Below are 26,548 nucleotides of genomic sequence, written 5' to 3'. Positions count from 1 at the left end.
CTTTAATCTCAACGTTTTATATTTTTCACATAAGAACATGAAACTCGTCTTCAATCTCCTGGTTGGTACAGTTAGAACATATATAATTTTCAAAATCACTATCTTTCTTTCTACGATATTTATTGACAAGGAGGTTATTTATATTCTAAATTTACAAAGTGCTCTCAATTGAGTTTTATCTTGTATCTTACCCCGACGACGTAACACGTGGTATATGACATGCAGTCAGCTAATATTTTAAGTTACGTGATATATCCGGAATATTGCCGATTGCAGCGAAACACGATAACATAATAATTCAACAGCGCAGTACTTTTCTACAAACCAAAAGTACCGTAAAACTATTTCAGACCCAGTCTTCCTTTAAATATGGAATATATCCAGTCATTAAGTTTGAAGATGTATTGATTAAAGCCTTTTCTAAACGTATTTATGTCACGTATCATTGTTGATACAGCCCAAAGTGACCCGGTCTCAGACATTTACCACATAAGAGAAAAAAGAGATTCTGGGATTCGAACACACACTCAGCGGATCCTGACATGGCTCAGCGTCAACGACGCGTTAGACTACGTGGCCTATCTTGCGACCGCTTTATCCAGACTTAGCAAAGGACAAACGAACACCATGATTACACGAAGAAACATTCAACTGGTGTTAAGGATATTTGATGTCCTCTGAATTTATTATCATTAATGTGTTCCTGTACGAACGCCATTTCATCTAAGTTGTCCAGTTATTGGAACCCGGACTTGACAGGTTTTGATGTAAGTTCCTCTGCTTCATGCTGTCAAAACTCACCATACTGCAATTAACCTGTCGGTCAGGTGATTTCTCTCCTGTTGACAATGACAACCATTATCTGTTTTAGAACTGACAGTTTTAGAGAAATTATAAAGGACCTTACCTCTTTCATTCTCAGTCCGCCTTCGTCATATTTTCTAATTAAAGTTGTTCGTTTTATTTTGTCCTTTTTATCATTCCAGATGAATCTGTACAATATTTTGTTTAGTTCATCAATAAATTCACTTGGCGGGTTTGGAAGAGAGGAAAATGTATGTACTAAGGTTGACAGGGCCAAGGTTTTGACAACAGTAATTTTACCTATCAAATTAAATTTCTTTTCCTCCAATTCCCTAAAATTTAATTTCAAATCTCCTCTTTGTGATGATTACCCACAGATTATTTAAGTTCGAATTAAGTTTTATTCCCAATATTTCAAATCCCCATTGTGCCAGTCTAGTTTCAGATCCTGACATAATTTGATATGACAGCATTGAACCTATCCATATTGCTTTTGTTTTATCAATATTAATTTTTAATCCTGACATTTTATAAAAATCATTTTGGGTGTCAGTCGCAGTACTTAAACTTTCATCAGTCCCATCTAGAAATATTTCAGTATCAGGAGCATATTGTCAAAGTTTATGTTCCACATTATTCAGTTTGATACCTTTTATTGCATTATTATCACGAATCATTATTCCCAACGTTTCAGCAACGAGCAGGAATAGATATGGAGACAATCGGTATCCTTGTCTACACCCCCTTTCGTTACAGAAGAATTTAGATAGGTGTCCATTTTGTATGATGCAAGATGAAGCGTTATTTATAAGTATGTATATCCATTTTCTTATATTAGGTCCAAAGCCAAACTTTTCCAGTGTCAACATGGTAAATTGTTTTGAAACAGTTTTACTGTATCAAAAGCTTTTTCAAAGTCTATAAGTAATAGTAGACCAGGCTTAGTTTCTAATTTTGTTTGAAACAAAATATCATGTAGTAGTCGTATGTTTTCGCTGATACATCTTCCAGGGGTAAAGCCAGTTTGGTTTTCGTGTACGAGAGTATTAAGTGTTGCTTTAATTCTGTTTGCTATACATGTACTTAAAATTTTATACAATGAATTTAAGAGAGAAATTGGTCGCCAGTTTTTGAGTAGTTGTTTATCTGTAGTGCCTTTGGGTATACAGGTAATGACACCTCTATTCATTGTTAGACTTAAAGTGTTATTTCCAAATGTTTCTGTAATATTCCAAGATCTTTCGAGAAAAAATTGAAAAAACTCAACACGGAATCCATCAATACCTGGGCTTTGGTTATTTTTCATAGATTTTACGGCCTTTGTTATTTCATTCATGTTAATCGTGTTTTCTAAATAATCAAACTGTGATGTACTAAGTTTTACTAACTGTATTCAACTTCCAGTAGCCCCTACCTCTTTCTTTTCTAAGTGTATTTGAAAAAGTCACTATAATTGCAGAGTGATCAGATTTGTATCCTGGTATAATTGTAGAATCAGTAGTAAATTATATTTGCAATGTCTTCTGACACCAAAAGGAAGTCAAGTCTAGCTAGTCTAGGCTTTTTCTTCCACCGTGTGTATTTCTTTGCATCTAGATTTTCTGAATTTCTGAGTCAGAATTTCTGCTCTGATTGGCAAAATAAAAACAAAGAAATTTCTCCAAGAATTTTAATTTAGGCTTAAGGTATATCGATGATCTGATATCGTTCAATAATGGTCAAATAGCCACTCCCCAGTCTCATCCGTTTCTTTTTGGGACTCATGCATAAATATTCAGAGTGACACAAAAATGTATCCACAAGACTCAAGACTGTAAGGAATGGGGTATGACTTTCCAATAGTCAACCATAGCTTTATGTCGAACAGTATTCCAGCAGGGCCAACCTTTGGTGTCTACATTTCACAACGTTTGTGGTGAAAACACGAATACTCTTTCTCCTAGATTTCAAAGAGCGTCATATGACTTTTGCGATTCATAAGCAGAATCGTTTAATGGATTCTGTCTTCAGCAGATGTTTCTTCTGATTAAGTTAAGCGTTTTGTGACGTTTATTTGTTTGTTTATTTATTGATTTCGGCCTGACTCAGCAATAGTGTGCAAAATTATGACGGCGCCCTGACAAAAATCGAGTCCAAATAAGACAATCCAGTGATTGATGTTATAAGTAACGATCCAGGCAGTCGGGATACAATGACATGCAAGTCGCCTCGTAAACCAGTACATATGTCCCCTGCCTAAATGTAAGGAACATTTCTGTAACTTCCTGCAATCATGCTATTTGATAGTCTACATGTCAGCAGACCCAATGAAAACCACTGAGATATGAAGTCACGAGGAAAACTACTTTACTTATCTAATTGCATAAACCATATGTCACTTTCCATGTTTTTTTCCATGTGACTGTTGTAACGTTTGTGTCTGCAGAAAAGATATCACCACGACCAGACATGTTGCTCTTGGTGGTTCTGTTGGGAATTTTTGCAGGTAAGCAACGATTCAGTCATTGAATTAAGGTGAGGTGAGGTGAGGTGAGGTGAGGTGAGGTGAAATTGGGTTTAACGTCGCGTCCAGGTTAAAGCCTTCGCTCGTCAGGCCGAAGACTCGGGTTCGATTCCCGACATGGGTACAATGTGTGAAGCCCATTTCTGGTGTTCCCCGCCGTGATATTGCTGGAATATTGCTAAAGAGGCGTCAAACCCTACTCTTCTCACTAACTCAATCAATTATCTCCAGGAGATGACGATCTCGGACATTCCTCGCGATAATTACTTTAATTTAGATTCCTTGAAATATTTCATTTTATCTTCTTTTAGGAGCGATAGAAATACAGTAAAATACGTTTATAACGAACGATCTTTATTATTGGTCCCGGCCATTTGCTGTATAGATGTTGTATATATGCTTATAACGAACTACGGTTATAACGAACTAAAATTAGTGGTCCATTTGAGGTCTTACACAATTCGATGTTGTGGATCATCGGTGTCGCGGTATTCAGCTTGCTTTTTTTAAAATTCAGGGTTTGCAAACACAGTGCACGGAAAGGCCGAAATGAAAGATGTTCTTTACGTGTCTCACTTTGGCGAAGCCGATGGACATGGTTATAGTGATGATAGACGAAGGGGTACATTAAGATTTGTTTGTTGTTTGACGCCGCACTCAGCAATATTCTAGCTATATGTCTGTAAATACTCGCTTCTGGACCAGACAATCCAGTGATTGACATCATGAGCATCGATCCGGGCAATTGGGATACGGTGACATGCATCAACCAAGTTAGCGAACCTGACCACCCGATCCAGTTAGTCACCTCTTACGACAAGCATAGTCGCCTTTTACGGCAAGCATGGGTTGCTGAAGACCTATTCTACCCCGGATGTTCACGTTAAGGTTACATTTTGACAGCAATACCCATACTTATATTTCAGCGGCAACGGCATTGGACTGCACCGGTCAGCCAGATGGGATCTACGAGTACACCTGCTTCTCATACACGCGCTGCATACAAGGAGTGGCAGTAGAGATCAGATGCAACAGCACTGACATCTTTGATCCCAACCAGCAAAGATGTGTGACGTAAGTAATATGTACGGGCCATTTGTTTTTTTTTATCTTTTTCGATACTATCTTGAAATTTCAAGATACTAAGTTGAAATTTCAAGATACTAAGTTGAAATTTCAAGATACTATATTGAAATTTCAAGATACTAAGTTGAAATTTCAAGATACTAAGTTGAAATTTCAAGATACTATATTGAAATTTCAAGATACTAAGTTGAAATTTCAAGATACTAAGTTGAAATTTCAAGATACTAAGTTGAAATTTCAAGATACTTTCTTGAAATTTCAAGATACTTTCTTGAAATTTTAAGATACTAAGTTGAAATTTCAAGATATTAAGTTTTTAACATCCTAAGATGTAAAACTACGTTTGAAGTGAATAATCTTGAAATATCAACTAAGTATCTTGAAATTTCAAGATAGTATCGAAAAAAATAAAAATAAAAATGGCCCTTAAGGGCTTCCGTAAATATGATAATAGTCATAATATTAATATCTTTGACATCATCTTTATGATCATAACCATTAACCATAACATTGATCATGTTAGTAGTATAGAGTCAGTAGGCAGGAACCTTTTTTGGTTGAGGGAGGTTGAGTGAAAATAGGGAAGGTAATTGGCTGTTCCAAGTAACGTGATCGGATAGGATGACTCATGCATCAACAGCGCGTCACAGGTGAGGGGGAATGAAAGGTGTGTGTGTTTATAAGGCATAAAAGAATTCGTAAGTAAACAAAAAGTAAAGGGTATTCAATAGAGCTATGCGTATGGCGTGCTGTCCTGAATAGACAAGCAGCCCAGTTTGAATCGAGCGCGCTGGACAACTCACGTGACCACGTCGTTTCAAATTGTTTAATGGTCGTAATGGTTTCGTTAATTTCAGGGGTTAGTAGAAATTTCAATTAGCGTACAACTCACATAGTCGTTTCAAATTGACCGCGCTCGCGAGAGCGTGCGGCCTGGTTTGATGAATGCAGGGTGTGTGTTGAACATGATATACGCCGGGTAATGTAGGTAGGGAAAAAAAAAATGTACGTCTAGCTGGATCAAATCCATCTTATACGGTCTACACGTTGTACACCATGAACGTTGGACAACCTGTATGGAAAAAAAAAAATATAGACAAAATAGATAAGACTACGCAATCAGCAAGCTAGCAGTTTACGTTTAGCGCGCAAGAACGAGCTAATGTATAGCAGAGAGACTAAGCGACCGGCCGCCCATAACAATGTCAACATACACTACCCCGGCCTTACAATTAATGTTAATATAACAGCCTCGCCTGAAGCTTCCCATTCATAAATTGTGTGACCAGTGTCCCGTATTTATGATATGTTAGGGAAGATGTGTTGTACATTTGTTATTGTAAAAGGGAGTTATTTCAGAGAGGATATATATATGGGTATTCCCCTCATTAAACCTTTCTTTCGATGGTGTCTATTAAACGTATCCGGTATTTAATACATTTGAATGATGTAGGAAAGTATGTGCGTGTAGATGTTGTACCTATATCCGAACACGAATGTATGACACCTTTCAATAGATCAATTACGGTTATAACCACGACACGCAACATGACTATGAGCGTGGTTAGCAGTTCATATTTTTTAAACACATCGTAAATGACAGATTTCTGATGAATGAACTCGCCCGCACACATGTCTATAGGGTTATGTTCGCCCGAACTGTAAACAGTGACACATTGATAACAGGAAGGGTGTGTGGAATGCACTCGTCCTTGTAAGGGTAAAATACGCGTTTAAACGCACCATTTAAATGATGACGACATTACTTTTTAGATGTATTGGTATCAGTGAGTGAGTGAATTTAGTTTTACGCCACACTCGGCATTATTCAAGCTCTAGGACGGTGGTCTGTCAATAAACGAGCTTGGACCAGACAATCCAGTGATCAACAGCATGAGCAGCGATCTGTGCAACTAGGAACCGATGGCACGTGTCATCCGAGTCGGCGAGATTGACCAACCGATCCCCGTCAGTCGCCGATAAGCATGGGTTACTGAAGCTCCATTCTATAACCCGGGACCTTCACGGGTGTAGTATGACGAAGACTATATACTAATATGATCGCTTTTTTAACATACTCACAAGTGTGCTGTGAAGAAAAGAGTGTCTTCCAAGATTCCCTGCACGTGTAAGACAGTATAAACTCTACAGTAGTGTAGCCCGACAAACAGTTTTACTCTCGCCAGCAAACGGATTGGACGTGAACAACATGAAGAAAGCATCAGAGATTAGACTTGACCCTAGAGATATATTTAGGAAGACTACGTTGAGAAAATCACAACAGAGAAAGAAACCACAAGCAGCCAAGAAGTCGACGCTGAAGACAAAGAAGAGACAGGTAACACCTAAAATGAAAACGATGACAACCAAACAGGGATCGAAGACAACACCCCAACCCGTGAAAATACAACATGTGTCGGAGGTGAAGGCTGTGGTGGAACGGGCACTTGCTGCCTTGAAGCGTCAACAGAGTCAAGGGTATAAAAGAAAGCTTCATACCCTCTAATCGCACACCGTATTGGATCACCATGGGGGTTGCCACCTGTCCGGACTGTGAAAAAATGTTTTCAAGGAGAGATGTCATGTTACGACACAGGAGAAATAAACATAGCATACCGCCGCTGTTACAAGCCCACCCGCCGCCGCAAGTCCATTCGCCATTACAAGCCCACCCGCTAACGCCGCCGCCGCCGCCGCAAGTCCACCCACCGCCGCCGCTGCGTCAAGCCAACCCGCCGTTACAAGCACATCCGCCGCCGCCGCCGCCATCGCAAGTCCACTCGTGGCTGCCTCATTTACCATGTATATCTGATCTTCGAGAACAATTCAAGTTCCTGATTCCCTCAAATGCTATCGTTGTGGGACCCAGTGGTTGTGGAAAGTCTGTGTTTACCTCTCATGTACTCCGGCATGGCCTGATTCAACCCCAACCTACCCGCATCGTTTGGTGTTATACTCAATGGCAGCCATTATATCAGGACCTCGGTGAGCAGCTGCCTCAGCTGACCTTTGTCAAAGGAATTCCCTACGATATCTTGGACGAGGATTACTTTGATGCTCGTCAACAGAACGTGTTGGTCCTGGATGATTTCCTGGCCGAAGCAAAGCACGACAAGCGTATTTCGCGGCTGTTTACTCAAACCTCACATCACAAGAATGTATTGATCTTTCTCTTGATACAAAATCTGTTTCCGAGAGGTAAGGAATCGAGAGACATTGCTTTGAACGCGCATTATGTCACCCTGTTTCATTCCCCCATAGATAAACAGCAAATCAAACTCTTCGCTCGTAGAATTTTCCCCGAACATATGGATCACTTTATGGCTATGTATGAAAAGGTTGCTGAAACTCCCTATGGGCAACTCACCATCGATCTAAAACCTACCACCAAAGATAAGGATCGACTGCATGTTAACCTCATAAATGAGGAAAACAGGAGAACAACAGCACAGTCTGAACCTGATCTGCGTAGGGAGAACTTGACTACGACAGAATCTCTGGATAGTCCTCTGACACAAGAAGAGAGATTGCCCCAACATCAGCTCACTCCAATTGAAACCGATTCAGACACGAGTAGTGAGACATCATTGACTATGGCCACGGCTTGCGCAGATTGCGGGGTGCTGATAGATAACATGCACGATCTACAGCGACATATCAAACACTGGTGTCCGGCCAATAGCCTTCAACCTAAGAGAAAGCGTGCCAGACTCGAGAGTGATGACGATGACAGTGACTTTGACGACCTAGCCTCTTCCCAGAAAGGCAGTGGTCTTGCCGTCAAACCTCCACGTGGGAAGTCAACATTCACTAATATGGAAGCCGAGGAGTGGCAAAATGTAGGCTTACAACGCATCTGGAAACAGGTGTACGATACGTTTCATGACAAGATGAAACTGCAGAAAAAACAGTACGAGCGACAGGGACGAACGCAAGAATGGATTGAGAGAAGATTGAAACTGAGGTGGGAGGATCTAGTGCGTAGTACTCTCAACTATGCGATGGAATATACCACGTACTTTAAAGAGGCACCTCTGTTTCAAAACATGCTATACAACCTGGGAGACATGAATCCTTCCACGGAACAATCCGTTCTCAAAAATAAAATCAAACTCCTCCTAAAACCCAAGATGAAAGAGATCCTGCCTTTGATGGATATGCCGGAAATAGAAAGTGAGACTGAATCTGATAGCGTTGCAGAGGATAACGACGGTGATGACGAGGAGGATGATGATGATCGTGAGCAGAACGATTAGGCATAAATACCCATCACTACTATATCAGTCTAACAGTCAGAAGAGAATGCCGAGTCAACGCCACGCGTCTAGTTTGATTCATATTTTGAAAACACCTCGTAAACTGAGGCGTTTGAACGATAAGAAACGCCGAATTTCCCTCTACGTGAGAGGAATGGTGAAACTGGGACCTCCTGGACGGAAATCGTTACAAGCAATGGATAAAGCATAGACTATAGACAACCATTCAACCTTAAAACAGCGTAGAAAAGGAAACATTCAACAGTGCGAAATGTGTTTCAAAACATGGACTCGCTATTTAAACAATAGGGCCTTCGAGCAGCAGCAGCATGTGTATATGAGTGACTAAATAATGTTCCAGAGTGAATACTATTGTCCATTCGTATATCACGGCTTTGTATGGAACCGATTGGCTCGAATCAATAAATGATACGAATGAATTGTTTGTTTGTTTTTTCTCATTTTTTTGGCATATTAGTATATAGTCTTCGTCATACTACACCCGTGAAGGTCCCGGGTTATAGAATGGAGCTTCAGTAACCCATGCTTATCGGCGACTGACGGGGATCGGTTGGTCAGTCTCGCCGACTCGGATGACACGTGCCATCGGTTCCTAGTTGCACAGATCGCTGCTCATGCTGTTGATCACTGGATTGTCTGGTCCAAGCTCGTTTATTGACAGACCACCGTCCTAGAGCTTGAATAATGCCGAGTGTGGCGTAAAACTAAATTCACTCACTCACTGATACCAATACATCTAAAAAGTAATGTCGTCATCATTTAAATGGTGCGTTTAAACGCGTATTTTACCCTTACAAGGACGAGTGCATTCCACACACCCTTCCTGTTATCAATGTGTCACTGTTTACAGTTCGGGCGAACATAACCCTATAGACATGTGTGCGGGCGAGTTCATTCATCAGAAATCTGTCATTTACGATGTGTTTAAAAAATATGAACTGCTAACCACGCTCATAGTCATGTTGCGTGTCGTGGTTATAACCGTAATTGATCTATTGAAAGGTGTCATACATTCGTGTTCGGATATAGGTACAACATCTACACGCACATACTTTCCTACATCATTCAAATGTATTAAATACCGGATACGTTTAATAGACACCATCGAAAGAAAGGTTTAATGAGGGGAATACCCATATATATATCCTCTCTGAAATAACTCCCTTTTACAATAACAAATGTACAACACATCTTCCCTAACATATCATAAATACGGGACACTGGTCACACAATTTATGAATGGGAAGCTTCAGGCGAGGCTGTTATATTAACATTAATTGTAAGGCCGGGGTAGTGTATGTTGACATTGTTATGGGCGGCCGGTCGCTTAGTCTCTCTGCTATACATTAGCTCGTTCTTGCGCGCTAAACGTAAACTGCTAGCTTGCTGATTGCGTAGTCTTATCTATTTTGTCTATATTTTTTTTTTCCATACAGGTTGTCCAACGTTCATGGTGTACAACGTGTAGACCGTATAAGATGGATTTGATCCAGCTAGACGTACATTTTTTTTTTCCCTACCTACATTACCCGGCGTATATCATGTTCAACACACACCCTGCATTCATCAAACCAGGCCGCACGCTCTCGCGAGCGCGGTCAATTTGAAACGACTATGTGAGTTGTACGCTAATTGAAATTTCTACTAACCCCTGAAATTAACGAAACCATTACGACCATTAAACAATTTGAAACGACGTGGTCACGTGAGTTGTCCAGCGCGCTCGATTCAAACTGGGCTGCTTGTCTATTCAGGACAGCACGCCATACGCATAGCTCTATTGAATACCCTTTACTTTTTGTTTACTTACGAATTCTTTTATGCCTTATAAACACACACACCTTTCATTCCCCCTCACCTGTGACGCGCTGTTGATGCATGAGTCATCCTATCCGATCACGTTACTTGGAACAGCCAATTACCTTCCCTATTTTCACTCAACCTCCCTCAACCAAAAAAGGTTCCTGCCTACTGACTCTATACTACTCATGTTACTGAAACAAGACATATCTAAAAAAAAAGCAAAATATTCGCAGTGGTATACAATAATGTTGAACCAAAATGCGCAGAAATTATAAACATGAGACTCACACAAGGACATTTATTTACATTTGTACCATATGTTTTTTCAGGTAAACAATTGACTTGACTTTGCATGTGTTTGTGACGGGTGGCCCCGATGGGGCAGGATACGCTCATCTTTTGGCGAACACCTGGTAGCATCACCATTTGATAGCGATTCATAAACACATGCGCATGATATGGTCGGAATCGTACAATCGTCACTGTTTTTGACAGAAATTTCTTATGAATATGGAGAGTGTTTTGTCTCTTTTATTTAGGTGAAGGATTAATGACTAGCATCAGGAAATTATGTAAACAGGGGAGGGGGGGGGGGGGATAAATTGGCTTCAAAATTATTACACTTTTGTAGCGATGCGCATGCAAGTGTGTGGCTGCTTGTACTGGTCCGGGTTAAAAGTACTAGCCCACAGAGAAACCATGCCCCATTTTAACATGGATATCCAACTCGGACACAGTATACTGACTCCGAGCCGACCAGTCCTTGTTTTATCCACTTAATTGCTAGCGCCAGGCAAAATTTCAACATATTTTGGTATGACGCGACCGGGGTGGAACCACCGACCTGCCGCTGTCTGAGTAAACGCTCTATTCACGTGACCAAGGAGGGATTCTATGGAAATAAACCTACCGTCATCACTGTGTGTTTTGATACTGTTTCGAGTCATTTGGGGAATATTTTGCTTAATTTGGATACTTGGGACTCAAATAAGTTCGAGACAACCGGTAAATCTCAGATCCATTTCGGCAGATCCGGGAATAAATGATAATAACTAATAATGGAATAACCGGAATATGAGTTCGAGACATCCGGAAATTCGACACATCCAAGTTCGACATAACGAGGTTCGATTGTTTATAGATACAGCGCGCTGCATAAATACAGCATAGTACCATACTTAAATCAACGGGGACGATAGTTGTATATCTACTTAAACCAAAATATGTCTACATTTTAAAGTTTTTTTCATCTGGTTTATCAGTAAATGCTATTTTGTTGAAGACAGGAGCTTCATTCTGTACAAACACAAACGTTAATCGTTAACGTTAATCCACGATCACCTCCACCTCGATCCTCAGTCGCGGCACACCAACAGACGTTTAAGTGTGGTACTTGTTGTTACCCTGTCTGGCGCTCGACATTAAGGTAGTTCGTTAGCTCGAAGGCAGTAAACTGTGTCTGGGTCGTATACCCATGTTAAACTGCGGCATGACACTCACGCACGCACTCACGCACGCATGTGAAATAATCTTGAACGCACGCACTCTGAGTGCTACAAACCCCACCTCACCTCACCTCACCACACCTCACCTCACCTCACCTCATAGTCCTTCTGTGTCTGGAACATCGCTCACAATGAAGTACACACTACGTACTCACTACAACACTAGGGGGCATGGGGGGCCTAGTCGTCCAAGGCGCCGCGATTCGCTGTGGAGGGTTGCGTCCCTTGGGCACGCCAGAAACCTTCGAATCCCGGTTCGCCCCGATTATGTTTCTAGGTTTGTCTTCTTACGTCTTCTTTACGTCGAATAACCGACCTTCCGATCCCCCGGCAGACGCTCCATCCACTCAACAACAGGTTGTCTTAGAGCATGGAATACTGGATAACACATTGTAATGTCCTCAAAGCTGCATATTGGACACGATGCATAGAGAGGGTATCACGGATGCCTCAGTCGTCTAAGGCACCGCAACTCGTTGTACAGAGTTGCGTCCCTTGGGCATGCCAGAAACCTAGGATTTCCGGTTTCGAATCACGGTTCACCCGATTATGTTTCTAGGTTTGTCAGCACCACACCCGTGCTCCCGGGTTTCACCGAAGTGGTAAAGTCTGAGACCTGCATTACTTCGGGTTTTCCTGCCACATTAAGCTGACACGCCGTGATATAACTGGAATAATGTTGAAAGCGGCGTTAAACCCAACTCACTCACTCACTACAACACTAATAGTGAATATTTTTTACCATCAGTCCTACCGGAGGGTACTGGCCATGCACAAATGTGGTAAACTGCCAGAACCTGGCCGACAACAGATACCCCGACTACAATGAGGGCTGCCAATCCTATTACACTTGTCATAACGGCTTATTCTTGGGAAACAGCTTCTGTCCCGATGGTAGGTCTATGCGAAATAAATCACTAATGTTTATTTTATTGATGAACTCATCCATGCATTTCAAATGAAAGTAATTTTCCTGTTTTGCATTGTATAAAGGGCTATAGTGTTTTGATGTTTTATGTTTTATTCGGTGTTTGGTAGTAATGTAATACCTGACACAGAGGTCAGCCTAGTGGTAAATGCCTTCGCTCTCCACGTCGAAGATACGGGTACGAATCCCCATGGGTACAATGTGTGTAACCCATTCCTGGTGTTCCCCGCCGTGCCGCCGTGATATTTCACACTCACTCACTCACTCACTCACTCACTCACTCACTCACTCACTCACTAACCATACCACCCACATACCCATCCACCCACTCACTAACTCACTCACTCATTTACTAACTCACTCACTCACTCACTCACTCACTCACCCACCCTCCCACTCACTCACTCACTCACTCACCAACAATACCACCAACAATACCACTAACCCACCCACTCACTCACCAACAATACCACCCACTCACTCACTCACTCACTCACTCGCTCACTCGCTCACTCACTCACTCACTCACTCACTCACTCATGTTACTCTTCTACAGCTTGGTAAGCAATCGGGTAAAACTAATCTGGTGATGGTATTTCCAACTCATATAGACAAAAAAAAGTCTCTCCTGTGCTGTAAGGTAGTACTACTGGTAACAATCTTTTTTCAGGTCTTGTGTTCGACTTTGAAAAACAATTGTGCAACTGGCCCTACAACGTCCCGCCTCCATGTGGCACAGCCTGAACTGAGACAGAAATTGTAATCCTTTGACAGAAATAAAACCAGCTCGAAAGCATAACCCATTTTGATGCATGGTCAGAAAGAGCAAAGTACAGTAGAGGATCATACTGAGCACACGTATGACGAGCGTGTAGTACTATGACGAGCCTGGGGTACTATGACGAACATATAGTACTATGACGAGCGTGTAGTACTATGACGAGCCTGGGGTACTATGACGAGCGTGTAGTACTATGGCGAGTGTGTAGCACTATGGCGAGTGTGTAGTACTATGCCGAGTGTGTAGTACTATGCCGAGCCTGGGGTACTATGACGAACATATAGTACTATGACGAGCGTGTAGTACTATGACGAGCCTGGGGTACTATGGCGAACATATAGTACTATGACGAGCGTGTAGTACTATGACGAGCCTTGGGTACTATGACGAACATATAGTACTATGGCGAGTGTGTAGTACTATGACGAGTGTTTAGTACTATGACGAGCCTAGGGGACTATGACGAACATATAGTACTATGACGAGCGTGTAGTACTATGACGAGCCTGGGGTACTATGACGAACATATAGTACTATGACGAGCGTGTAGTACTATGACGAGCGTGTAGTACTATGACGAGCCTGGGGTACTATGACGAACATATAGTACTATTACGAGCGTGTAGTACTATGACGAGCGTGTAGTACTATGACGAGCCTGTGGTACTATGGCGAGTGTGTAGCACTATGGCGAGTGTGTAGTACTATGGCGAGTGTGTAGTACTATGACGAGCGTGTAGTACTATGACGAGCCTGGGGTACTATGACGAGCGTGCAGTACTATGACGAGCATGTAGTACTATGACGAGTATGTAGTACTTTGACGAGCGCATTTTTAAAAATATTTGATATAAAGATACTCCCCATTTTGTTGTATGGGGCAGAAGTCTGGGGTTTACAGCACTTTGATGCCATAGAAAAGATTCATTTATATGTTTGCAAAAAGTATCTAGGTGTTAAAATAAACACTTCCAGCTTGGTGGTGTATGGAGAATGTGGAAGATTCCCTCTCTATGTATATTCAAATATAAAGGTTATTAAATACTGGCTGAGACTTATTGACATGCCCTCATATAGATTGCCAAAAAAGTGTTATAATATGATGATAGTTTATGATAATAATGGGAAAAGAAACTGGGTTACAGGTGTTAGAGAATTACTTTCAGTTGTGGCTTTGGTAATATTTGGCAAAACCAAAATGTGTACTCCAAATCAATGTTTATACTTTCATTAACCCAGAGATTAAAGGATATTTATTTACAGTCTTGGACTGCATCATTGACTCTAACAAACAAGTGCTCTTATTACAAAATGTTTAAATCAGAAATAATTATGGAAGATTATTTATCAAAAGTTAATGTTAAAACATATCGAACGGCTCTTTCACGTTTTAGATGTTCTTCTCACGACCTTTTAATAGAAACAGGGCGTTATGCAAACATTCCTCGTGAAGAAAGAATCTGTAATCTATGTAGTTTAAACTCAGTAGAAGATGAATTTCATTTCTTACTTGTATGTCCAGTGTATTTACACCTTAGAGAAAAATACCTGCAAGCTTATTATTACAGGTACCCTAATATTATTAAATTTGTTACACTGCTGTTAAACACAAAAAGAAGTATCTTACAAAATGTTTCCATGTACATAAATAATGCCTCTTTATACCGACAGAACCTTATGAAAGAATAATCTAAGCTGCTTGGTATTAGGAAACTATTGTGTATATACATTAAGTACACTTTTAAAAATATTTGCCATTTGAAAACAAACAAAAAATTACAAACAAAAGAGTTAGAAATAGTATTAAACTATTAGGCTGTCATATGATATTGTGGGACGTGATATAACAAATGGTTTAGTATAGTTATCATGACGAGAGAGTAAGATCTTGGCGAGTGTGGAGGATCATCAGGAGAGTGTGAGTTCTTGGCGAGTGTGGAGGATCAGCACGAGAGTGTAAGATCTTGGCGAGTGTGGAGGATCATGACGAGAGCGTAAGATCTTGGCGAGTGTGGAGGATCATGACGAGAGCGTAAAATCTTTGCGAGTGTGGAGGATCATGACGAGAGCGTAAGATCTTGGCGAGTGTGGAGGATCAGCACGAGAGCGTAAGATCTTGGCGAGTGTGGAGGATCATGACGAGAGCGTAAGATCTTGGCGAGTGTGGAGGATCATGACGAGAGCGTAAGATCTTGGCGAGTGTGGAGGATCATGACGAGAGCGTAAGATCTTGGCGAGTGTGGAGGATCATGACGAGAGCGTGAGATCTTGGCGAGTGTGGAGGATCATCACGAGAGCGTAAGATCTTGGAGAGTGTGGAGGATCATGACGAGAGTGTGAGATCTTGGCGAGTGTGGAGGATCATCACGAGAGCGTAAGATCTTGGCGAGTGTGGAGGATCATCACGAGTGTGTAAGAACTTGGCGACTGTGGAGGGTTATCACGAGTGTGTAAGATCTTGGCGAGTATGGAGGATCAACACGAGAGTGTAAGATCTTGGCGAGCGTGGAGGATTATCACGAGAGCGTAAGATTTTGGCGAGTATGGAGGATCATGACGAGAGCGTAAGATCTTGGCGAGTGTGGAGGATTGTCACGAGAGCGTAAGATCTTGGCGAGTGTGGAGGATCATGGCGAGAGCGTAAGATCTTGGCGAGTGTGGAGGATCATCACGAGAGCGTGAGATCTTGCCGAGTGTGGAGGATTGTCACGAGAGCGTAAGATCTTGGCGAGTGTGGAGGATCATGACGAGAGCGTGAGATCTTGGCGAGTGTGGAGGATCATGACGAGAGCGTAAGATCTTGCCGAGTGTGGAGGATCATCACGAGAGCGTGAGATCTTGGAGAGTGTGGAGGATTGTCACGAGAGCGTAAGATCTTGGCGAGTGTGGAGGATCATGACGAGAGCGTAAGATCTTGCCGAGTGTGGAGGATCATCACGAGAGCGTGAGATCTTGGCGAGTGTGGAGGATTGTCACGAGAGCGTAAGATCTTGGCGAGTGTGGAGGATCATGACGAGAGCGTGAGATCTTGGCGAGTGTGGAGGATCATGACGAGAGCGTAAGATCTTGCCGAGTGTGGAGGATCATCACGAGAGCGTGAGATCTTGGCGAGTGTGGAGGATTGTCACGAGAGCGTAAGATCTTGGCGAGTGTGGAGGATCATGACGAGAGTGTGAGATCTTGGCGAGTGTGGAGGATCATCACGAGAGCGTAAGATCTTGGCGAGTGTGGAGGATCATCACGAGTGTGTAAGAACTTGGCGACTGTGGAGGGTTATCACGAGTGTGTAAGATCTTGGCGAGTGTGGAGGATTAACACGAGAGTGTAAGATCTTGGCGAGCGTGGAGGATTATCACGAGAGCGTAAGATTTTGGCGAGTGTGGAGGTGATATCGCTTTCGAGATTATTGCACTAATACAGTCACGTGCATACAAGTACGTGCATACATGTGTGTGTGTGTGTGTGTGTGTGTGTGTGTGTGTGTGTGTGTGTGTGTGTGTGTGTGTGTGTGTGTGTGTGTGTGTGTGTGTGTGTGTGTGTGTGTTCGCGCGCGCACGAGTGTACGTGCGTGCGTGACTGTTGGTTCTAGTCCGGACTAATGCTCCCTCGATAGTTCCAGCCCACTGATACACCCTGTCGCAGTTTAACACGGATGCTCTACTCGGACACAGTGTACTGACTCCGAACCCTACCAGTCCTTGTTTAATGTCCATAAAGACGAGGACCAGACGGGGTTATTCAACAAGTACCACCTTTTAACGTCTTTTGGTATTACCTTTCGCTCTCCAGTCAGACGCTCTATCCACAATATCAAGTTGAACATTTATCAGTCTTTGACATGACATAGAGATGAGTAACACACACACATTTCATACTACCTTATCTATATACAAACGGGGGCACGGGTGGCCCAGTCGTCTAAAACACCGCGTTTCGCTGTGCAGAGTTGCGTCCCTTGGACACGCCAGGAAACTATGATTGTGTGTTCGTCCCGATTATGTTTCTAGTTTTGTCAGCACCATACCCGTGCTCGTGGGTTTCACCGAAGCGGTAAACGTCATGACCTGCATGACTTCGGGCTTTCCTCCCACATTAAGCTGACACACCGCGATGCAACTGTAATACTGTTAAAAGCGGCGTTAAACCCAACTCACTATATACAAACCTATGCACACCAAGCCGGTCAAACAGGAGTATTGGAGCACTTTTATTGTGTAAAAAAAGCTCGAAATACCATGTATTAAGGAACGTCTTCAGTATACTCTCTAATCTGCAGTTCCACAAGGTTTCTTTACATTTGACGGCCAGTTGCAGAACTGATGCTCCTCGTCAAACACCGTTCCTGAAATGTTAGAATAGTGAGTGAGTGAGTGAGTTGGGTTTAAATATTCCAGTTATATCGCGGCGTGTCAGCTTAATGTGGGAGGAAAGCCCGAAGTGATGCAGGTCTCAGACGTTTACCACTTCGGTGAAACCCACGAGCACGGGTATGGTGCTGACAAACCTAGAAACATAATCGGGGCGAACCGGGATTCGAACCCACAATCATAGGTTTCTGGCGTGCCTAAGGGACGCAACTCTGCACAGCGAATCGCGGCGCCTTAGACGACTGGACCACCCGTGCCCCCCGAAATGTTAAAATAACAGCACTATACTGCCGGTTACCAATTATAAATGATAGCACATCTTGTTGTATCATTTGTTTGTTTGTTGTTTAACGTCACACTCATCAATATTCCAGCCATATGACGGAAGTCGGTAAATAATCGAGTCTGGACCAGACAATCCAGTTATTGGCATCATTAGCATCGATACGATGACATGCATCAACCAAGTCAGCGAGTCTGACCACCCGATCCCGTTGGTCGCCTCTTACGACAAGCATGGTCAACTGTTGGTTGCTGAAGACCTATTCTAACCCGGATCTTCACGGGAATCGTGTTGTTTCAGATGTCAGTTGATTGGGAAGCAAATACCTTTATACCGGAAATGCCACAAGTAATTGTATCTTAAGTTCGATTTCAGTCCACAAAGATGTCTCAAAATACAGGTGACACATCCTGTAGACATCCCCAAAGAAAATGGATTAATCGGTGCTGCCTTTATTATGCAAGCAGAAAAACTATTTGGTTCTCGATGTACAATATTAAACACGGGATTTGGCTGGAGATTATATCAGTTACAGCTGCATAACCAGATATTTTATCAACTAAAACTACGTGCCTGAATATTATTTAAAGACAACTACTTTGCAACAATGTAATTTTTGTGGCAGACAATTTTTTCAACAGTCTGAAGCATAATATTTTTTTCAAGAATTTTCTGTGGCAATAATTACATTTCGCTCCAAGTTTGTGTCATGAATATGCAAGAATATGATAGTTTTTTTAGGTGAAGAGAACCAGAGACTTTATGACCAGTTAAAGATTGGTACCGTCTGGACAGTAGTTGTGTCCGTAGAAGTAGCCGTTTTGACATGTGTAGTAGGTGTGGCACCCTCCCTTTGCGTCGGCGTAGCGCTTGTCCGGGAGCGTCTTACAGTCTACCACATCCTGACAGGGCCACGAATTATCTATGGGTCTAGAAGAAGAAGAAGAAAAAGAAGAAGATGAAGGGGAGGATTGGTAGAAGGAGGAGAAGGAGAATAAGGAGGAGGAGAAGGAGGGGGAGAAGGAGAAGAAGGAGGATAAGGAGAAGGAGGAGGGGAAGGAGGAGGAGGAGAAGGGGAAGAGGAGAGAAGAAAATGGTTTCATTAATTTGTCACACAAGATAATAAAAATGTTCATCACAAATATACAATGTCAAGCCATATAGACTATGAGACACACGGCACACCACGGCATTTAATATGGGTAAAGTAACTGGATGCACTTACAGATCAAAATATATATTCCCGTGGTTAACATTACATCTCACGTCGGATAAGGTGGATACAGGGAGAGCTTTTGTTCTCTCTCCTGAAACATTTGGGATACTAGTGCTACGAGGGGGTTAAAAACCAATCGTTTCGCAATAAGAGTACGGTCTGGTCGACAGGGGACATCTGCAAAAATGTAGTAGCTGCGTTGATAATACATCAATTTGAATAGCGACGGAAGTCGTTACGGAAGTATGATTCAGCGTATTATTTTTTATAACTTTGTTTATTCATACCCGACTTAACAATCGTTACCTAAAAAACACAAGTACAATAATTTTTTAACGCGGAGACTGAAAATGACGCGTTGGTGTACGGTTTTTTAAATTAGATAAGTAGTACTCAATGGCTCATGCTCAAGTACTATTTATTAATTCACCGGCGCTATAAACAGTGTGTGTCTTTGTTCCCACAGCTTACCGTTCCTGTCACATCCACACACAATCCAAACGGAAATAGAAAATATGAACAATTAAATTTCTCATCCTACCGACCCTACATTCTTAGAAAACATTACGAACATGACTTGTGTTTTTGATCACATTATGCATTTATGTTTTTCCGATGCTAAATATTCTTTGAAGGATTGCTTGAGATAAAGATACAATCGTACAATGGACTCTTAGAGGAGTCTTACGATACGGAAAGAGTTTTGTCACTTTTATTTTATTTCTGATTCTGTTTCAGGGTATTTTCCTAACTTGATCCTGTATATCATTGTTCATTCGCTCAAATTGTGAGCTTTGCTAATACAGGTTTCTCATTAAATCACGCTTCATATTAGATTAAAGTTCAAAGGGAATGTCAAAATTTTATCTTGACAGACTTCTAGGATATAAAGAATTGAAATGTACTAAAACAAAGAAATCATTCATTGATTTCACCCGGAGACAAGAACTGAAACTGTCGAATTAACATAACTGATCACTGCTATTTACGTGCGGGATTTTCATTTTTGTTCACGTTTCTAACCCAAAAAAATCCCGTCTCAAGTAGGTTACTGAACACAATCGTGGCTGTTTTCGCTGACAGACAGTTTCTGACAGCTAAGCTCAAGTGGCCGTAAGAAATGTTCTTAACAGAGATTTAACAAAACTTTTTCAGCTCATAATTCATCATTAACTCGTAAATTTTAAACTCAAACTGGAGTCAATGACCTGGGAATGTCATGCATAGATGAACATAAGTCTTAATCAAGAATGTAAAAAGAAATGATGGCATTTCTGCAGTGCAAGTCAGTATGTTTCAAATACAGAAACAACTCACCTGTGAATCATAATTTAATAAGTCAAATCTTGAATTATATGCATTAAAATAATCATTACATAATAATACAAATATTTTTTAGGAGCCGGGTATTTTGTGTGAGTTATTATCCTTCATTATAACGTCATTGCATTGTTATATCTTATCTGATAACAATATGTTTTCGTGTCTCCTATGAAACACCCCTGCCCTTGACACGAGGGGAAAATGCTTCAAGTTCAAAGTTAATCTTTTCATTTACCAGACTGTGAATATCCGGGTAGGACAATAGGTCTCCAGAAACCTTGGCCGAAAGAGGCGACTGACGGGATCGGGTGGCCAGGATCGCTGACTTGGCTGATGCATGTCATCGTATCCCAATTGATGTCAATCACTGGATTGTCTGGTCCAGACTCGTTTTTTTACAGACTTCCGACTGGAATATTGCTGAGTGTGTTGGATATGGCTCCCCACACCATCACACGTCAGCCACAAAATCTTTTGACATGTGGAATGCATTTCTGTGCAAAACGTCCATTTCGACGTCGGTAGACACGTCGGTCTTCCATCTCAGCGTTGGAGAAGAAATCGTGATTCATCACGTCACTGAACTCCATACGTTGTCGTCGATGCAAACGTCTCAATACAGCGACACATATCGGTCTTCTGCGTCTAAATCCCACCACTCGCGTACGATTCCCGATTGTTTGGTCCGATACCCACCTCAAACCAGGCACATGTCATGCAGTCTCGGGGGTAGTAGCATGTCCATAACGTAGGTGGAAGACCCGGATGTAGCGATCTTGTGCAGGGGTGGTAACTCTTCGTGTTTCACATCTGGGACGATCTTGGGTTGAATTGAGGCTTGAGTACCGATCCCATAAATGAGATAAGGTGCTCTGGTTAGTTGAAATGACGTGCTACTGCCGACTGGGACTCTCCAGCTTCAAGACGTCATATGGCGATGTTGCCATTGGCAGCATTCACTCTCGGCATTTTCCCACTTACATTAGTCGACAAACGTATGACAAAATGTTGAATGACGTTTTGACCTTTTATAGTCATTGTTACTGCACGTGATTGTCACAACTAGCACGTGCATTCTGATTTTGATTTTCTTTCCATGCTATTTTCGCGCAGTCATATATGCTGATTAAAGCTACAAAAGTCAAAAACGGTTGCGTTTATGCACTACACGAATGTGTGACTAGTATCGTTCAATCAAAAATTGATCAATCATTGCATTTGTATTGACTGTTTCATAAATTAACGAAATCAACATTCTCATTATCGCGTTTCTTTCTTGAAGAGTGTAATACAAGCCATTATATGGCAAATATCTTCTAGGCAAATAAAACTTGGGACATACGGATTATACAATTACAAACAAAGGGAGCACCTTCTAGGCAATAGCGGGGCGGTCGGGTAGCCTAGTGGTTAAAGCATTCGCTCGTCACGCCGAAGACCCGGGTTCGATTCCCGACATGGGTACAATGTGTGAAGCCCATTTCTGGTGCCCCCCGCCGTCATATTGCTGGAATAGTGCTAAAAGCGGCGTAAAACCATACTCACTCACTCACTCTAGGCAGCAGCTTAAGGCATAGTGATTTTTAAACTACATGTTAACACCTACTTGATGCATAAACCATCCTTTGAACTGAACACTTCATTGGAGGCACACTTGATGACTCCCTTACTGCCGTTGACGCATTCGGTGTAGGAGAAGCAGGTGTACAGGTAGATGCCGTTCTCCAATCCAGTGCAGTCCAAGGTCCAGGAAGCTGTGGGCAGAAGTATACCGTCCTATTATCTGTCTGGAATCAACCCGTGCGATTCCGGGTAAGAATATACGCCCCCAGCAACCGATGCTTGTCGGAAGAGGCGACTATGCTTGTAAGAGACGACTTACGGGATCAGGTGGTCAAGCTCACTGACTTGGTTGATGCATGTCATCATATCCCAAATGCGTGGATCGATGCTCATGGGGCGACTCAAAGGATCGGGAGGTCAGGCTCGCTGACTTGGTTGATGCATGCCATTGCATCCCAATTCTGGGGATCAATGCTCATGATGTCAATCACAGGATTGCATGATCCAGACTCGTTTATTTACAGATAGGCTGGAGTGTGGTGTTAAACAACAGTCCAAGCAAACAAGCTATCTGGAACAGAAGCTGTTTGCGAGCCTTGGTCGTCCTTTAGTTGCTTTTCTTAGTCGAGCTGGATCCTATGACCGTTTGTTAGAATCCCTGACCCTCATTTAATCTTTGGTACGCTCATTCACTCACTCACTCGGCCCGTGTAGGTTCCGGGGTAGAAAGGGTCTTCAGCAACCAATACTTGCCGTAAGAAGCGACTATGCTTGTAAGAGGCGACTAACGGGATTGGGTGGCCAGGCTAACCGACTTGGTTGATGTCATCGTATCCAAATTGTGTGGATCGATGCTCATGATATCAGTCACTGGATTGTCTGGTCCAGACTGGATTATTTACAGACCGATGTCATATAGCTGGAATATTGCTGAGTTAGGGGGTAAACAGCAAACAAAAAACAAACACTCACTGTCTGGAATGTTCCTGAAGACAGTATGCTACGAACGCTTTTGTGACGTTGTTGTAAAAGTTCACACAGAGTGTAGCTGTCACACATATATTTGTATACATAAACATGTAAGGATGTTCACCTTTATCAAAATAGTGAGCGAGTGGGTTTGGTTTAACGCCGCTTTCAACAATATTATATCGCGGCGTGTCAGCTTAATTTGGGAGGAAAACCCGAAGTGATGCAGGTCTCAGACGTTTACCACTTCGGTGAAACCCACGAGCACGGGTATGGTGCTGACAAACCTAGAAACATAATCGGGGCGAACTAGGATTCCAACCCACAATCATACATGTAGGTTTCTGGCGAGCCCAAGGGACGCAACTCTGCACAGCGAATCTCGGCGCCTTAGACGACTGGACCACCCGTGCCCCCTTGATACATACGAGTTCAAAAGGAGACGACAAATTCGATTTCGAATTCAAATACCCCAAATACTTTAACAATAATGGAAACACAAGGTATACTCATCAGACTAACATACATATGTTATGATCGAATGTATAATACAGACGTGTCGAGAAAACCGCGAGATAACATATGATGTTTTATCGAAAAAGAAATTACCGTTTAACAATAAATATCTTGAAACATGAAAAACAGAAACCAAAGCGATGAGGACGGTACTATAAAGAAGAAATACACATTCAAAATGAAAGTGTCCATCTTGTCCTCTTGGTGTTACGGACTAGTCATTATTTGACCAGTTCGGTACGAAACGAAATGATATCAAAGTTAGATTATGTCTTAACTGAACAGATGCAGATTGCGTGTCCTGACCGTCGGTGTGTTCAATCTATGCAGACACTACAATGTTCACAGGTGATCTTACCAGCAAGCGGTATGGCCAGGCACAGGATTAATGTTTTCAACATGGTGACCATTAGTTTCTAAGAAGGCGGCTGGGAGGTGATAAGACGAGAATGCTGGCCCTTGAATCAGGGAGATAAGAACTGAAAGTGTCTGAGCAGCAGTTTACTCTGTGAGGACTAAACTTTGTCGACACCAATGAGTTCAATCTATTTCTGTAATGTTGTGATAACCTTGTCGACACTACAGGACTTATATATTTCTGTTGTGACATTATGACGTTGTCGATACTAGAGCACTTATATATTTATGTAATGGTAATATTATTTTCTCGAAACGGAAGAGCTCAAATATGTCTGAAATCACACAATTATGTTGTCGACACTGAAAAGCGCATATATGTTTGAAATGACATTATTATGTTGTTTATACTGAGGGCTACAATTTTTTCTGTAACGACATATTGTGTAAGCTCTACCGAGGGGCTCTATTGTTAGGTGTCGATTCCCGAATTGAAACAAAATGTTTAAAGTGAATGAGTGAGTATGGCTTTACGCCGCTTTCAGCAATATTCAAGTAAAATTAATATCACGGCGGGGGACACCAAAAATGGGCTTCACACATTGTACCCTTGTCGGGAATAGAACCAGGGTCTTCGGCGTGACGAGCAAACGCTTTAACCCCTATACAATCAACAATTGTATTACACAATTAACTCGGTTTACACAGCAATGGCAGTATGCAATAGAGTGGTAGTGCAATACTCAATGGCTGTATCAAATGCAAATATGATGACACTGGTGATATAAACAAGTTCAGTGATAATAATATTCACCTATCCGCAACAGGGGTCAAGCTTCCGAGATAGGCGTAGGCTTTTAATCCGAGATGATAAGTGATCTTCATAAAACGCTGGTCTTATTGTAATGTCAGATGAAATGCGAGATGAGATGTGAAAGATGAGACAGGCACGCACCCCGTCCACTTTAAAAGTCTAACTCGTCTCCAGTACTTTCCACACAGTGCTAGACCAGTCCAGCTTCAGTGAAACATCACAGAATATTCCCCATGTTTCCATAACGCTTGACATCTATCCATTCTATGCCGGAAGTTTACAGATAGTTCGAGCATCTAAATATAATAACGTCCCCGCCGATGCTTACAATGAATAATACTACATTCCTAACAACTAATCATTGTCGTAAAACAATGCAGTGAACTTATACTGAATCTCAACAGAAATTAGGTAATATAGTTACAACCATTGTTTAACGATAAATTACACTGCCATATAACACTATATACTTCTGTAATGGCATTAGTATGCAGTTTATACTGAGGAACTAAATATATGATTGTAATGACATTATAACCTTGTCATTACTGAAGAACTCAAATATTTCTGTAAGGACATTATTGTGTTGTGTGGCAAAACTTTTAGGACAGAAAATATGACATATCACGAAAATGTATTTCAAGTTATAGGATAACTAACTGCGACGTCAAATTCATTTTTTGTGGTTAAATCTACAGGTAACCTAGCTCTACATTGAAAACAGAACGTTTATTTGCTAATTATACCTGCTCCGTAATTGACAGAAGCTACATACACGTAAAAGCAAGCCTGATTGACCTGCTCGATATATGATACCGATAAATGCGGGTAGATTGATAAATATATTGACGATAGAAATCAACAGTAGTGTTACGAGTTTATTCCCAAGTCGAAACGCTGAGATTTACACCAAATTCAGGACGTACAAAACTAAATTGTGAAATCAGTAAATAACCACACAAATTCAATGAATAAAATACAAACTACAGTAAACTACGGTTATAACGAAAACGCTTATAACGAGCTGACGGATATAACGAAATTATTTTTTGGTCCCGAACATTTCCTGTATATATGCTGTATATATGCTTATAACGCCCTTTTGAGTTCGTTTTAACCGTAGTTTACTGTATATTGAAACTAACGGGGTAAGGTTTCCAATCATAAAATGCAAAACAGTGGTTCAAAATATATGGCAGCAGCAATGTATAGCAGCCCTTTTATTAGTTAGTGCACTCATAAATGTCGCAGTCAAGTGACTTGAATGAGGCACGTATTCCGTTCTGATTCCGGGAAACAATGTTGGAACCAGGCATAAAAGTCGGCGTTTTCAGACAGGTATCCTGTCCGCATTAGGCAAGTGGATAAGGCGCAGAAGACGTCAAATCACCCTCATCTCGCTCCTATAGAGGTTGGTTTGTTGGTATGTTGTTTTACGGCACACTCAGCAATA

At 41.7% G+C, this 26,548-nt stretch overlaps 2 protein-coding genes across 2 annotated transcripts; one reads left to right on the top strand and one right to left on the bottom strand.

Moving 5' to 3' along the window:
- Positions 1-3,159: 3,159 nt before the first annotated feature.
- On the top strand, positions 3,160-13,705 carry LOC124138751. Its single transcript, XM_046505599.2, has 4 exons — positions 3,160-3,289; positions 4,234-4,381; positions 12,727-12,872; positions 13,577-13,705. The coding sequence occupies exons 1-4, from the start codon at positions 3,253-3,255 to the stop codon at positions 13,648-13,650; spliced, it is 405 nt and encodes a 134-aa protein (XP_046361555.1). The 5' UTR covers positions 3,160-3,252; the 3' UTR covers positions 13,651-13,705.
- Positions 13,706-17,873: 4,168 nt separating this feature from the next.
- Positions 17,874-24,435, bottom strand: LOC124138753. The gene is made up of 4 exons (XM_046505600.2): positions 24,283-24,435; positions 22,483-22,630; positions 19,122-19,267; positions 17,874-18,029 (listed from the first exon to the last, which is right to left on the bottom strand). The coding sequence occupies exons 1-4, from the start codon at positions 24,332-24,334 to the stop codon at positions 17,953-17,955; spliced, it is 423 nt and encodes a 140-aa protein (XP_046361556.1). The 5' UTR covers positions 24,335-24,435; the 3' UTR covers positions 17,874-17,952.
- Between the last annotated feature and the right edge of the window lie 2,113 nt (positions 24,436-26,548).

Source organism: Haliotis rufescens, unplaced genomic scaffold (genome assembly GCF_023055435.1).
Source record: "Haliotis rufescens isolate VD_foot unplaced genomic scaffold, xgHalRufe1.0.p SCAF_15, whole genome shotgun sequence".
Lineage (NCBI taxonomy): Eukaryota > Metazoa > Mollusca > Gastropoda > Lepetellida > Haliotidae > Haliotis > Haliotis rufescens.
The sequence above is the reverse complement of the archived record's forward strand: the minus strand, read 5'-3'. Positions and strand labels throughout refer to the sequence as shown.